Source organism: Entelurus aequoreus, linkage group LG19 (genome assembly GCF_033978785.1).
Source record: "Entelurus aequoreus isolate RoL-2023_Sb linkage group LG19, RoL_Eaeq_v1.1, whole genome shotgun sequence".
Classification (NCBI taxonomy): domain Eukaryota; kingdom Metazoa; phylum Chordata; class Actinopteri; order Syngnathiformes; family Syngnathidae; genus Entelurus; species Entelurus aequoreus.
Window position 1 is genome coordinate 33,291,857 of NC_084749.1, and position 15,053 is coordinate 33,306,909.

At 39.3% G+C, this 15,053-nt stretch overlaps 2 protein-coding genes across 10 annotated transcripts in view; one reads left to right on the forward strand and one right to left on the reverse strand.

Moving 5' to 3' along the window:
• LOC133635292 (F-BAR domain only protein 1-like) overlaps positions 1-3,567 on the forward strand; it is a 108,850-nt gene extending 105,283 nt beyond the window's left edge. For both annotated transcript variants that reach the window (XM_062028342.1, XM_062028343.1), the window contains 2 exons: positions 511-678; positions 3,104-3,567. In XM_062028342.1, the coding sequence (XP_061884326.1) occupies positions 511-678; positions 3,104-3,132 (197 nt within the window). In that variant the 3' untranslated portion in view covers positions 3,133-3,567. The remainder of the gene's footprint in view (positions 1-510; positions 679-3,103) is intronic.
• A 7-nt stretch (positions 3,568-3,574) lies between these two features.
• rfx2 (regulatory factor X, 2 (influences HLA class II expression)) overlaps positions 3,575-15,053 on the reverse strand; it is a 68,320-nt gene continuing 56,841 nt past the window's right edge. For all 8 annotated transcript variants that reach the window (XM_062028350.1, XM_062028349.1, XM_062028344.1 and 5 more), the window contains 5 exons: positions 12,789-12,938; positions 12,499-12,707; positions 7,736-7,889; positions 7,601-7,643; positions 3,575-4,891 (listed from right to left, as the gene is read on the reverse strand). In XM_062028350.1, the coding sequence (XP_061884334.1) occupies positions 4,776-4,891; positions 7,601-7,643; positions 7,736-7,889; positions 12,499-12,707; positions 12,789-12,938 (672 nt within the window). In that variant the 3' untranslated portion in view covers positions 3,575-4,775. The remainder of the gene's footprint in view (positions 4,892-7,600; positions 7,644-7,735; positions 7,890-12,498; positions 12,708-12,788; positions 12,939-15,053) is intronic.

Here is a 15,053-nt window from a genome sequence, read left to right on the forward strand (position 1 = left end):
ATATATATGCATGTATGTATATATGTATATATATATATGCATGTATGTATATATGTATATATATATGCATGTATGTATATATGTATATGTATGTATATATGTATATATATATGCATGTATGTATATATGTATATGTATATATATGCATGTATGTATATATATATGTATATATATATATTTATAAAACTAAATTGGCCCTAGTGTGTGAATGTGAGTGTGAATGTTGTCTGTCTATCTGTGTTGGCCCTGCGATGAGGTGGCGACTTGTCCAGGGTGTACCCCCGCCTTCGCTTGAATGCAGCTCCCAAAAGGGACAAGCGGTAGAAAATGGATGGATGGACAATAATAATAAAGAAAAATTAGTAAAGAAAGGACTGGAGATGTTACTATGTTTATGTTATGTTCAATGTGTTTCAGAAGTACACTGCATTAAACTTCCACTCTGATGATAATTCTGATTTATGTAAATGTTGTCCTTCTTCCTGTTGACGCTTTCTACCTGTCTTCAAGGCTCAGGGACCCTTTGTGCCAGCTGGCAGTGTTTGGAGGTCCCCCGCGGGCCCCCACCCAGCCTGGCTGTTCAGTTTGTTGGCTCTGGGGCCTCGCTGTCAGGCATGGATGTGGAACTGGTGGGCAGCCGCTACCGCATGTCGCTGGTCAAGAAGAGATTCGCCACAGGTGACACATTTAAATATATCAAACTAAAAGTAATCTACTTAATATAATTAACTTGCTGCAAACATATAAATACACAAAAATATCAATTACAAGTGTTAAGTATACATCTCATATGATAATACATCAAACTATTCTAGCAATATATTACATTACATGTTAACTAATTTTTAATGCTATTAACTATTTGCATTTAATTATTTTGTAATTATTTTTATTACAAGACAACTGCAAAGTTTTTAATATAAAACTGTACAGTATCATAATTAAAATAAATATTATGTACATTACCCTTTTGCAATTAAATATGATTGTATTATAATACATATTAAATATAAATATCAATTAGATTAATAAAAAATAATCGTATAATACATTGACCTATTCTAATATAGTATTATATTACATTACAACATTATATTGGATTCAAATACAGTATCTATGGAGCCCCTAAAGGGACATGGAATTTTTTTTTTTTTAGACATGTATCTCGTGGCCACGAGAAAGTATCTCGTGGTCACGAGAAACTTTTTATTAATAAAAAGTTTCTCGTGGCCACGAGAAAGCATTGGATGCGTGCTGATGGTTTGGTGTGTGTTAAAATGGCAGTTTATGAGTTAATATGGCTGTATTTCCAATTAGGACTTTCCCCCATGTGTGTTGTGGCAAAATGTGAATGCTTGATTAGTAGGTGTGAGACAAACACTTTATCTTCCTGGTTATTGTAACGCTACGTGTTTGACATTATTTAAGACTATCATGCCCGGGAAAGGACAGTTTTCCTCTTCTGTGGCTGTGGGGGGAGGGGGGGGGGGGTGGGCGTGGCTTGCGGACCTACAGTGAAGCGGAGTGTGTCAGTTAGTCCGATGTTGATGTGATCAAACTTCTTTCTTGCTTGGAAATACACACACAATTGTAACTGTTATTTCTTACTGCAAGTAATAAATATGTACAACGTGTTTGGATGTATTCATTTATGTAAAATTGTCATTAAATGTAATATTGCCTGACAAAAAGTGATTCGACGTACGTAATATTTTGATATTTACACATCGCATATTTACACACGCACATCTGACTAGAATACCCTTATGTGCATTACATATATCAACATCAAGTACCTACTGTACTGTTTACTTAGTAACTTATAAATAGTAGTTATTTTGTTTGTCAAATTTAGTGTTTGTGTGTATATATGTATACTGTATATATGTATGTGTGTTTCTTCCTATACAGTATACATGTATATGTGTGTGTGTGCGTGTATATATGTATATATATATATATATATACATATATATATTTATATATTATATATACACATATAAATTATATGGGTAGATATTTGCTCTAAAAAGGGTATTTCACAAGTAAACAGTACAGTAGGTAGTTGATGTTGATATATGTAATGCACATAAGGGTATTCTAGTCAGATGCGCGTGTGTAAATATGCGATGTGTAAATATCAAAATATTACGTACGTCGAATCACTTTTTGTCAGGCAATATTACATTTAATGACAATTTTACATAAATGAATACATCCAAACACGTTGTACATATTTATTATTTGCAGGAAAAAAATAACAGTTACAATTGTGTGTGTATTTTCCAAGCAAGAAAGAAGTTTGATCACATCAACATCGGACCCCCCCCCCCCCCCCCCACAGCCACAGAAGAGGAAAACTGTCCTTTCCCTTTAAATAATGTCAAACACGTAGCATTACAATAACCAGGAAGATAAAGTGTTTGTCTCACACCTACTAATCAAGCATTCACATTTTGCCACAACACACATGGGGGAAAGTCCTATCTGGAAATACAGCCATATTAACTCATAAACTGCCATTTTAACACACACCAAACCATCAGCACGCATCCATCGTGGCCACGAGAAACTTTTTATAAAAAAAAATAAAAAAAATTATATATATTTTTTTTTTATAAAAAGTTTCTCGTGGCCACGAGATACTTTCTCGTGGACACGAGATACATGTCTAAAAAAAAAAAAATTCCCATGTCCCTTTATATATATATTAATACATTAAATTATTTCAAAACATTTTACGTATTAATTACAAGCCACAAGTTAATATGTTCTACGTATTATAATTGCTGTAAAATAAAATAGAATAAAATTGTATACATTATATTACTGAAACAATATAGGATGACGGGATTATAAATAATATTGAACATAAATAGTCATATAAAATGGGATTGTTTTTACAATAAAGTTTTTCTAAAACTGTTGTGACAGTAATTTACTCATTTCAAACATACATGTAGAATACAAGTCCAAATCATAATTATTGTAGTATTTAATATATAACAAATGTATATAAAACGCAAAGTTATTATATATATATATATATTTTCACTTATATATATTCATCAATCATTTACTTTTTTTGCTGTCTGTCTGACAGGGAAGTACATGGCAGGCTGCACTTTATGAGCATGGCAACGATTCCATCCGTCTTTCTAAGAATTTGACACGATCAAGACGATGTCCTGGAGACGAGTAACATTCCTTTAAGGGAAGCAAACAAGCACTTAGTTCTGACAGTCTTTACTGCTGTTTTAGGACCGAGCCTCTTCTTTTTCCTCTCTATTGTGTTGTCTCGTCTTCGCCTGGAGGAAAAGTTCTCCTTTTCTTCTCGTGCCTTTTCTTTACTGGATGGACTATGAACGTCAGCGCTGACTCGTAGATTTACAGTACAGGGAAGCATGTGAGTAATAAGCTAAATACTAATGTGAGGCACTGGCATGTCTTAATGACTTAACAGGGTTGTTTATTAGATCTTTTAAACCTAAAAAAGAAGCATTGTTTGTATATCTGCTACAAAAAGAGGATTTGCGATGTTATTTAATAAAAACAAAATGCACAAGACTTTGGTTTTCGCCAGTTTATTACACATTGTGACCAAGTACAAAATACAGCTGAATTATGCAGCATAACAAGCATCGTCTGTTCTTGGGCTGGATAAAGTGGAGGTTAAAAATACACAAAAATAGGGCTTCGGTATACTCGTAAGAAGACCCAAATCTATTTCCATAAAAAAATGCCAAAAATCTATAACAGTTATACAAAACATTGAAAAAGAACGTGACGTTTTCCAAAGCACTTGAAGGCAACACATCTCAAAAAGCATTAAATAAGTCAGCACAAGAGGTGAATGGGGGTTGAGGGTTCAAACAGAAAATGAATAATTCATTATTGGATTGGGACAATTTGATCTTTATATATCCAACGGTTGGGAACAAATTAATCACACACAGAACTCTAGAATCCGTTACAAATCAAAACTCTTTTTCTGACACAGAGAAATGAGGCAAAGGCCACAAAACATACACACGTCATAAAGATATATGTAATATATAATTTATGAAGCTCATACTTCCTGTTAGCGTTCTACCTAATCCAACGGGGCCTCAGCAGGGGGTGACATGAAGAGGATTACGCTAAGGATGCTACTTGTAGGTCTGCGGTGGAAATATTTACATACAAGGAATACTTGCCTTATGTTGTCTGAGCCACGCGGCATAGAAATCTAGTGAGGTAAAAACATCTACGGGTTACCACGGTAACGCACATTAGAATGAGGGGTAAGCTCCTTTGGGTCCATAGGGTTGCATGTTCCATCTTGTCATGTTTTTCTGTGTTCGCTGCAAGCTGCAGCAGAGGCAACAAGGGAGTACGCACACACACACACTCTGTTTAAAGGTGCTCTGAGACAATACATTCATCGTGCGGTCGAGGCACAGCTGAGGGACAGGTGGACATCTGGCGGGATGGTTTGATAGTTAGCGATCTAAGGCACTCAAATGACACCATGGCACAGCTAACTGAACAATAAAGCACCACAAAGCACGTCTGAATTGGGAAAAACAAGAAACGCACAAACTCATTCACAGTTGCACTTGAAGAAAGAAAGAAGGAAGGAAGGAAGGAAGGAAACGAGACGTGTGCAGCACTATTACCGTGACATCATGGCTACTATTTATAGAGAGAAATGTACACTTTGCACACACTGATGGCAGAAGGATGCAGTGTGGGCCGACCAGCGCTTCAGGGGTAGTTTGGGTGGGGGTCACGTCTCACATCTCCTGCAGAGGGTGGCTCATTTCGATGCGTTCCCTCTTGACCGCCGGCTCGCTTCGGGACACGTCCGCCTCGCTGCCCAGGTCACTCATCTCGTCAGAAAAGGACACGTCTGAAGGAGCAGGAAATGAGAGCCGTAATATAAATAACATTCACACTGTAAATGATAACATTCGCAATATGAATAACATTCACACTAAAATAACATTGACAATATTGATAACATCCACAGTGTAAATGACATTCACACTATTATAACATTACCACAATAACATTCACAATATGAATACTAACATTCACACTAAATTACATTTGAACTATAAATAATAATCACAATATAAATAACATTCACATTAAATAACATTCACATTATAGATAACATTTACACTATAAATAATGTTAACACCATAAATAACATTCACAGTATAAATAATAACACTGACAGTAGCAGAGAGTACTTTCACCACACCTAGTGTGTGTGTGACTATCAGTGGAACTTTAACTTTAATATATAATAACATTGACAGTATAAATAATATTGAAACTATATATAATAATCCATCCATCCATCTTCTACCGCTTGTCCCTTTTGGGGTCGCGGGGGGTGCTGGAGCCTATCTCAGCAGCATTCGGGCGGAAGGCGGGGTACACCCTGGACAAGTCGCCACATCATCGCAGGGCCAACACAGATAGACAACATTCACACACTAGGGCCAATTTAGTGTTGCCAATCAACCTATCCCCAGGTGCATGTCTTTGGAGGTGGGAGGAAGCCGGAGTACCCGGAGGGAACCCACGCAGTCACAGGGAGAACATGCAAACTCCACACAGAAAGATCCCGAGCCCGGGATTGAACACAAGACTACTCAGGACCTTCGTATTATGAGGCACATGCACTAACCCCTGTGCCACCGTGCTGCCCCATACATAGTAATGTTGACACTATATATAATAACATTGACACTATATATAGTAACATTGACACTATATATATTAACATTGACACTATATATAATAACATTTAAACTAAATAACTGACACTATATATATAATAACATTGACAGTACTGTATATATAAAAACATTGACACTATAATAACTTTGACACTATATATAATAACATTGACAGTATATATAATAACATTAACAGTATAAATAATAACATTGAAACTATATACTGTATAACGTTGACACTATATATAATAACATTGACACTATATATAATATTGACAATAAATATAATAATGTTGACACTATATATAATAACATTGAAACTAAATAACTGACACTATATAGAATAACATTGACACTATATATAGCAACATTGACTGTAAATAATAACATTGGAACTGTATATAATAACGTTGACACTATATATAATAACATTGAAACTAAATAACTGACACTATACAGTATATAATAACATTGACAGTATATAAAATAACATTAACAGTATAAATAATAACATTGAAACTATATACAATAACGTTGACACTGTATATAATAACATTGACACTAAATATAATAACATTAACTGTAAATAATAACATCGAAACTAAATAACTGACACTATAAATAATAACATTGACACTATATATAATAACATTGGCAGTAAATAACATTGACAGTAAATAACATTGAAACTAAATAACTGACACTATATATAATAACATTGACATTATATATAACTTTGACAGTATAAATAATAACTGACACTATATATAATAACATTGACACTATATATAATAACATTGACAGTATAAATAATAACTGACATATATATTAACAGAATTTCTAGGCGCAGTCAGGGCATTGAGGGGATCCGGTTAGGTTTAGGTCTCTGCTTTTTGCAGATGATGTGGTCCTGATGGCTTCATCTGGCCAGGATCTTCAGCTCTCACTGGATCGGTTCGCAGCCGAGTGTGAAGTGACTGGGATGAGAATCAGCACCTCCAAGTCCGAGTCCATGGTTCTCGCCCGGGAAAGGGTGGAGTGCCATCTCCGGGTTGGGGAGGAGACCCTGCCCCAAGTGGAGGAGTTCAAGTACCTCAGAGTCTTGTTCACGAGTGAGGGAAGAGTGGATTGTGAGGTCGACAGGCGGATCGGTGTGGCGTCTTCAGTAATGCGGACGCTGTATCGATCCGTTGTGGTGAAGAAGGAGCTGAGCCGGAAGGCAAAGCTCTCAATTTACCGGTCGATTTACGTTCCCATCCTCACCTATGGTCATGAGCTTTGGGTTATGACCGAAAGGACAAGATCACGGGTACAAGCGGCCGAAATGAGTTTCCTCCGCCGGGTGGCGGGTCTCTCCCTTAGAGATAGGGTGAGAAGCTCAAAGTAAAGCTGCTGCTCCTCCACATGGAGAGCAGCCAGATGAGGTGGTTCGGGCATCTGGTCAGGATGCCACCCAAATGCCTCCCTAGGGAGATGTTTAGGGCACGTCCGACCGGTAGGAGGCCACGGGGAAGACCCAGGACACGTTGGGTAGACTATGTCTCCCGGCTGGCCTGGGAACGCCTCGGGATCCCCCGGGAAGAGCTGGACGAGGTGGCTGGGGAGAGGAAAGTCTGAGCTTCCCTGCTTAGGCTGCTGCCCCCGCGACCCGACCTCGGATAAGCGGAAGAAGATGGATGGATATATATTAACATTGAAACTAAATAACATTGAGATTGACATTATAAATAACAGTCACACTATGAATAACAATGTTCACACTATGAATGACATTCACACTATATATGATAATATGGACATTATATATAGTGAGATTAGCACTATAAAAGTTAACATTATAGATAATAACATTAAGACTATGGACATACCTTTCTCCATGAGTGCTGGCATCATGGAGCCCAGGTCACTGAACTGTGACGTGAAAGCACAAAGAAAAAAAAAAGACTTGAGTGTTTTGGACCAATGAGAGAAGGTGTTACTGTGACGTGTTGGGCTTGCGTCACCTCCCCCATGACAGCGATGGGCGTCTCCCCGGTGGCCTGAGCCACGCGGTGTTCCACCAGATAGAACATGTACTCGTCGTACAGCAGGCGGATCAGGTGGAAGGACCCGAAGCTAGCGGCGCTGCGCAGAGTCAGGTCTCTGATCACCATGGAGCTGCAGAGGACAGGAGACACGGGTAAGCTGGAGCCCAGCCCAGCTGATTTCACCAGCCAATCACAGAGCACATGCAGACACATTCACAGCAGTTTTTCCCATCCATTCATGGGTTTGTGGCAGACCACCACAGCTGTCATAAACACATTATGATGGGACTGCCCTCTGATATTTTCTGTTGTAGCACACTTTTGTTATTTACATTTATTCTTCTGTTGTTTGGATACTTGACATTAGTTTTGTGCGCCACTACAAATGTGTATTGATCCCATACCAAGTAGTTACATGGTCAGGATTGGTCACGCCAATGCTGGTACTGATGTTTGAAGTTGTTATAATCAGGCAAAAACTTATAATGGCAGTGTAACAATATCAATTACACTGTTAGTCACTTTTATTACATACAATAGTTTCAGCAAAATAAAGTCAATAAGCAAAAATCTACCACTGGCTCTGATATAAATCCGTCAGGTTTTGCACTTAAAGTCCTCCTGTGTCCACGGACTTAACTCCTGAGTTTGTAAACGATTATGAAAAGAAACAAAACGCCGTTAGTTTCGGCGGTAACTAGTAGTCTAACACGTTATTTTTTTATATTCAGTAACTCAGTTACCGTTACTACATGATGCGTTACTCCGTTATTTTACGTTATTTTTTATGTAGTATCGGCTAGAAACAGAAGATCTGAGTGTCTTTTATTGGAGAGTTGCAGTGTCGTTCTTGTGTCACAAGCCAGAGAAGAGGCGCGCTCTGTGTGTGTCTGGGTGTGGGTGTGGGTGTGGGGAGGGGAGGAGAGGGGAGGGAAGGGGCGTGTCTGTGTTTACTAACAACAGAGCCGCAGTCGAGTTTCTTAACATGGAGATATTCTCCCTTCTTTTCTTTTGTCGAGCACAAAGAAAATAACATTTTAGTTTAATGTAAGTTGTGTCTTGGATCAAAGACTGCCCAAAACAGCAATTCAAATCTGCAGAGACAGCTACAAAAGCAACATGCTTCGACGAAGCTAGTAAGGAGAGACACACTTCACCTCCACCTCCAACAGCGGCTGGATTTTAACGGAGGCACTGCTAGCCAGAACAACATTGATAGAGCCATTACAGCGTATGTGCTAGAAGACATGCAGGCTATTTCTACAGTGGAGGCACCCGCTTTCAGGCAGCTAATTAGCATGATACCAGCTTCAAACGGCAAATGGCACGAAAACATTTTCCAAGTTACTGGACACAGTGGACAGTGAGCACATAAACATGGAAAGCAAGCTACAAAAATTACTCCAAACTCTGCCTCTGCTCATCATTCATCACTGAAGGTACACACACTCTGTCAATTCTCTTATATACTCTTTCATTCTAGACTTCTAGAGTGTTTGATTATCACATCACTCTAAATGTATAGACTATAAAGTTCACAAACATAAAGAGGGATCCTAGTAGGCCAGGCCAATTTTTCCTTTTCTCTAAACTAAAACTGGGGAAATGCGTAGATTGCTCTGGGCGTCAGTACAGTGTTAATCTCATGAAGACGTGATTTTATTTCAGAATTCCTTGAGAGAAAAAAATGCCTGGTTAGGCTTTGTGTATGTCATGTGTGCCTTCCTTGGGGGAAGCCAGGTTTACAGCTATGTTGTTATTATGCTGTTTGTTACTTATGTATGTTATGTTGCAGCGATTTAAAATAGTTTTGTCAATTTGTTCTGGCCTGAAATAAATTGGCCCTTTGAAACATATCTTTGTCTTTGTGTGTTGTATGTAGACCACATTGTTTGTGTGTTGTATGTAGAGCACATTGTTTGTGTGTTGTATGTAGAGCACATTGTTTGTGTGTTGTATGTAGACCACATTGCTTAGCAGAGTTCAGTGATGCAAATGCATGTCAAGTTGATCAACACATTGTATTATTCTCCAGTGCAATAACAATACTGAAATGAAGGCTAAAAGGGCATTAATGGGAGCTTTTTAAAAAAAGAAGTAACTAAATAGTTACTTTTCACAGTAACGCATTACTTTTTGGTGTAAGTAACTGAGTTAGTAACTGAGTTACTTTTGAAATAAAGTAACTAGTAACTGTAACTAGTTACTGGTTTTCAGTAACCAGCCCAACAGCAAACAAATGCTCTTAGTTTGGCTTCTGACGTATGCAGTAACATATTGTGTCATTTCCCATTGTATTATTTTGTCAAAATTATGAAGGACAAGCGGTAGAAAATGGCTAATAAATCTATTTATTCATTTACTATCTGGTTGTTTTCTGTTTTACCATGTTCTATTTACACTTCTGTTCAAATGTAAGAAGCACTTATTCTTTTGTTGTTTGGTACTTCACATGGGTGACACCATAAATTTGGGTATCGATCCGATACCAAGTAGTGACATGGTCATACATTGGTAATATTTAAAGCCCTGATGTGTCTCGGGATGTATTTCCTGGGTTCATAAAACAAATCTTATATTTTTTGCAAACCAGTAATTGTAGTCTGCAAATGATGTGTTGTTGTTGAGTGTCGGTGCTGTCTAGAGCTCGGCAGAGTAACCATATAATACTCTTCTATACCAGTAGGTGGCAGCCGGTAGTTAATTGCTTTGTAGATGTCGGAAACAGCGGGAGGCAGTGTGCAGGTAAAATTGTGTCTAACGCTTAAACCAAAAATAAACAAAAGGTGAGTGCCCCTAAGAAAAGGCATTGAAGCTTAGGGAAGGCTATGCAGAACGAAACTAAAACTGAACTGGCTCCAAAGTAAATAAAAACAGAATGCTGGACGACAGCAAAGACTTACTGTGGAGCAAAGACGGCGTCCACAATGTACATCCAAACATGACGTGACAATCAACAATGTCCCCACAAAGAAGGATAAAAACAACAGAAATATTCTTGATTGCTAAAACAAAGTAGATGCGGGAAATAACGCTCAAAGGAAGACATGAAACCAGGGGTGGGCAATTAATTTTTACCGGGGGCCGCATGAGCAACCCGAGCACTGCTGGAGGGCCACATCGACAATATTTCAATTAAATTTTGCTCAATATTATTTTTGATATATACCGTAAGATAAATAATAATAATAATTAATAATAATAGTAATACTTCAACATAGTGTGTGTAACAGCATTCCATGAATAATATAAATAAATTAACATTAATAATAAATGACAGTAAAATAAGCACACGTATGACTGAGGAGTCATAGTGTAACTTTGTGTGGTGTTTGAGTTGTCCGACTTTTTGTGTGGCCATAAACGCACCAGTGGTTTAGTGCTATGCGTGTTGGTGACAGATGACAAGTTTTGGCCTGGTTTGTACGGCAGAAAATGACTAGTTTTTCGAGATAGAATTGTTTTACTCATGTTTTTGGTGTGGTTATGTCCGAATATAAACAGTTTTGCTCAATAAAGTGATCGATATCATTCCTGTCCTCGAAGCATCTCGATAGACGTTACAATAATTGAACAGTGTTTAATTGAACGGTGTTGACGAACACCGTTAGGGCCGCTTGTTGTCACTGTCACTCAAAGTTGCATTGCAAAATTCCATAGAATAAATATGTTTATTTTGTTTAGAATTCAGATGGGATTTGATTTGGTGCGCGGCATATATTTGCTGCGCGCAGCGGACGCTTGAGCAGTGCGCAATTGCGCAGGCACGCACCTTAGAGGGAACGTTGCTTGGCAGTCCATGTCTTGTTGGAAACACGTCATTCTTCATCAACTTTTCTCTTTTTAGCGTCTCGGGTGTAAACCGTGCATCACTTGTCGCTGCATGTGCACCTTCACTCACAGGTTACACACGGACACACGCCCATAAATAATACTTTTCAAAATAAAAGCAGCACAGTTGTATTGCCTCACGCGGGCCGGACAGGGACGCACAAAGGGCCGGATGCGGCACGCGAGCCGCAGAATGCCCAGGTCTGCATGAAACCGCTACAGGAAAATACCAAAAAAAGAGAAAATGCCACCAAAATAGGAGCGCAAGACAAGAACTAAAACACTACACACAGGAAAACGGCAAAAAACTCAAAATAAGTCACGGCGTGATGTGACAGGTGGTGACAGTACACCTACTTTGAGACAAGAGCTATAGTGATGCATGCTTGGTTATGCTTTAAAGTCATTTCCAACAATTTTACTGTCAACTGAGTTTCGTTTTTTAATGTTTCTGCTGGTGGTGTGCCTCCGGATTTAAAAAAAATAAAAAAGGTGGAAAAACACTTTTAGAGCACCGCTTCAGTGTTTAAGGCTTGGGTTTAAAGCAAAAACTACTTAATCTTAATATTGTTTCTGCTTGCAAATGCTGTTTATGTGTGTTGTTGACTAACATGCGGCGTGACTTGTATGCTAGCATTGTCGATGAAAAAAAAAAAAAGTACCGGTATTTTTCAAAAGCAGTTAGTACCATTTTAAATCATTTGTACTGGTATACTGTACAACTTGCGTGCATGTATTTCTAATGATACCAACAACAGATCAGATTTGCACAACCTAAAGCGAATACTTTGTTGAAGCACCTTTTGTCTTTTTGGGTTGGCGTCAACCAACATGTTGACTTGACAACATTTGCAACAAGTATGTCAGATTGTGAGGGTTGGTGACAAAGAAGAAGAAGCAGTAAGTACCTGTAGAAAGACCACTTCAGAAGGAACTGGCGTGCCGCTTTAGGGAAGCTGGGGCTGCCCTGGTGGGGCTTGAGGACCTGAGAGACAACGTTGTCGAGCCAGGTGGCCCACTGGTCCAGAGAACTCTGCTGCTGCAGTGTGACTTTAAAGTCCTGCTCCAGACGCTGGACCACGCTTTCATCACACTGACACACCCAGGATGCCTGCTCCTGTTACACACACACACACACACACAGTCAACAAGACAGCACTGCAATGAGCGTTAAACATCTGAAGGAAGCATCCACAACCTGAACGTTAGCAAAGTCCACCCGGTTAAGGTCGGAGAGCATCTGGTTGATCTGCGAGGTGTTCTGGAGGACGGCGCGCGCAGCCTGGGCCAGGTGGTTGAGGCTGGTGTAACGTCTTAGAGTCTGCGCAAAGGCACTGACCACCGCCACCTACACACACACACCAATTAATATAAGTTAATGCGAGGGCAAATCTAGGATCAGAATTTTAAAGGGGCTTGACCCCCAATGAAAATAATTTTTTCAATAAAAAATGTTGTTGTATCACTGTAATGTGGTTATATTTAATGGATTTGTGAATGATATGCTGAAAACTCACTCCATATATATATGTACAGTATATATTCTTTAATTACTTGTATACATCGGTACTTCTCACCAGTGCTTTGGCAAACGGCAAGCGGTGACCCAGATTGTGGAGTTTTTTTAAAACTCAAATACTGTAGTGTATATTGAATACAATTACATTAAAGTGCAGTTTGAATTTGAGGTACTGTTAAATAATGTGTACCAACACATACAAACCCCGTTTCCATATGAGTTGGGAAATTGTGTTAGATGTAAATATAAACGGACTACAATGATTTGCAAATCATTTTCAACCCATATTCAGTTGAATATGCTACAAACACAACATATTTGATGTTCAAACTGATAAACATTCTTTTTTTTGCAAATAATCATTAACTTTAGAATTTGATGCCAGCAACACGTGACAAAGAATTTGGGAAAGGTGGCAATAAATACTGATAAAGTTGAGGAATGCTCATCAAACACTTATTTGGAACATCCCACAAGTGAACAGGCAAATTGGGAACAGGTGGGTGTCATAATTGGGTATAAAAGTAGATTTCATGAAATGCTCAGTCATTCACAAACAAGGATGGGGCGAAGGTCACCACTTTGTCAACAAATGCGTGAGCAAATTGTTGAACAGTTTAAGAAAAACCTTTCTCAACCAGCTATTGCAAATAATTTAGGGATTTCACCATCTACGGTCCGTAATATCATCAAAGGGTTCAGAGAATCTGGAGAAATCACTGCACGTAAGCAGCTGAGCCGTGACCTTCGATCCCTCAGGCTGTACTGCATCAACAAGCGACATCGGTGTGTAAAGGATATCACCACATGGGCTCAGGAACACTTCAGAAACCCCCTGTCAGTAACTACAGTTGGTCGCTACATCTGTAAGTCCAAGTTAAAACTCTCCTATGCAAGGCGAAAACCGTTTATCAACAACACCCAGAAATGCCGTCGGCTTCGCTGGGCCTGAGCTCATCTAAGACGGACTGATACAAAGTGGAAAAGTGTTCTGTGGTCTGACGAGTCCACATTTCAAATTGTTTTTGGAAACTGTGGACGTTGTGTCCTCCGGACCAAAGAGGAAAAGAACCATCCGGATTGTTATAGGCGCAAAGTTGAAAAGCCAGCATCTGTGATGGTATGGGGTGTATTAGTGCCCAAGACATGGGTAACTTACACATCTGTGAAGGCGCCATTAATGCTGAAAAGTACATACAGGTTTTGGAGCAACAAATGTTGCCATCCAAGCAACGTTACCATGGACGCCCCTGCTTATTTCAGCAAGACAATGCCAAGCCACGTGTTACATCAATGTGGCTTCATAGTACAAGAGTGCGGGTACTAGACTGGCCTGCCTGTAGACCAGACCTGTCTCCCATTGAAAATGTGTGGCGCATTATGAAGCCTAAAATACCACAACGGAGACCCCTGGACTGTTGAACAACTTAAGCTGTACATCAAGCAAGAATGGGAAAGAATTCCACCTGAAAAGTTTAAAAAATGTGTCTCCTCAGTTCCCAAACGTTTACTGAGTGTTGTTAAAAGGAAAGGCCATGTAACACTAGTGATGGGTCCGGCAACACCGATGCATCGGCGCATGCGTCGAGCTCATAGAGCGATACCCTGTGTCGGTGCGCGTATCGCTTTTAGAAAGTCACGTGACCGAACACGAGCTGTTTTGGTCACGTGACCGCTCGTGAGCTGTTCTGGTCACGTGACAGCTCATGAACTGTATCGCACTGACGCCTGCGCACCAAACTGTGTTTATTAGGAAGCGGCGCAATGCGTGTTGTTGACGAACACCGTTAGGGCCGCTTGTTGTCACTGTCACTCAAAGTTGCATTTCAAAATTACACAGAATAAATGTGTTTATTTTGTTTAGAATTCAGATGGGTTTGATTTGGTGCGCGGCATATATTGGCTGTGCGGCGCCTGGTGTGCGCGGAGGACGCTTGAGCACTG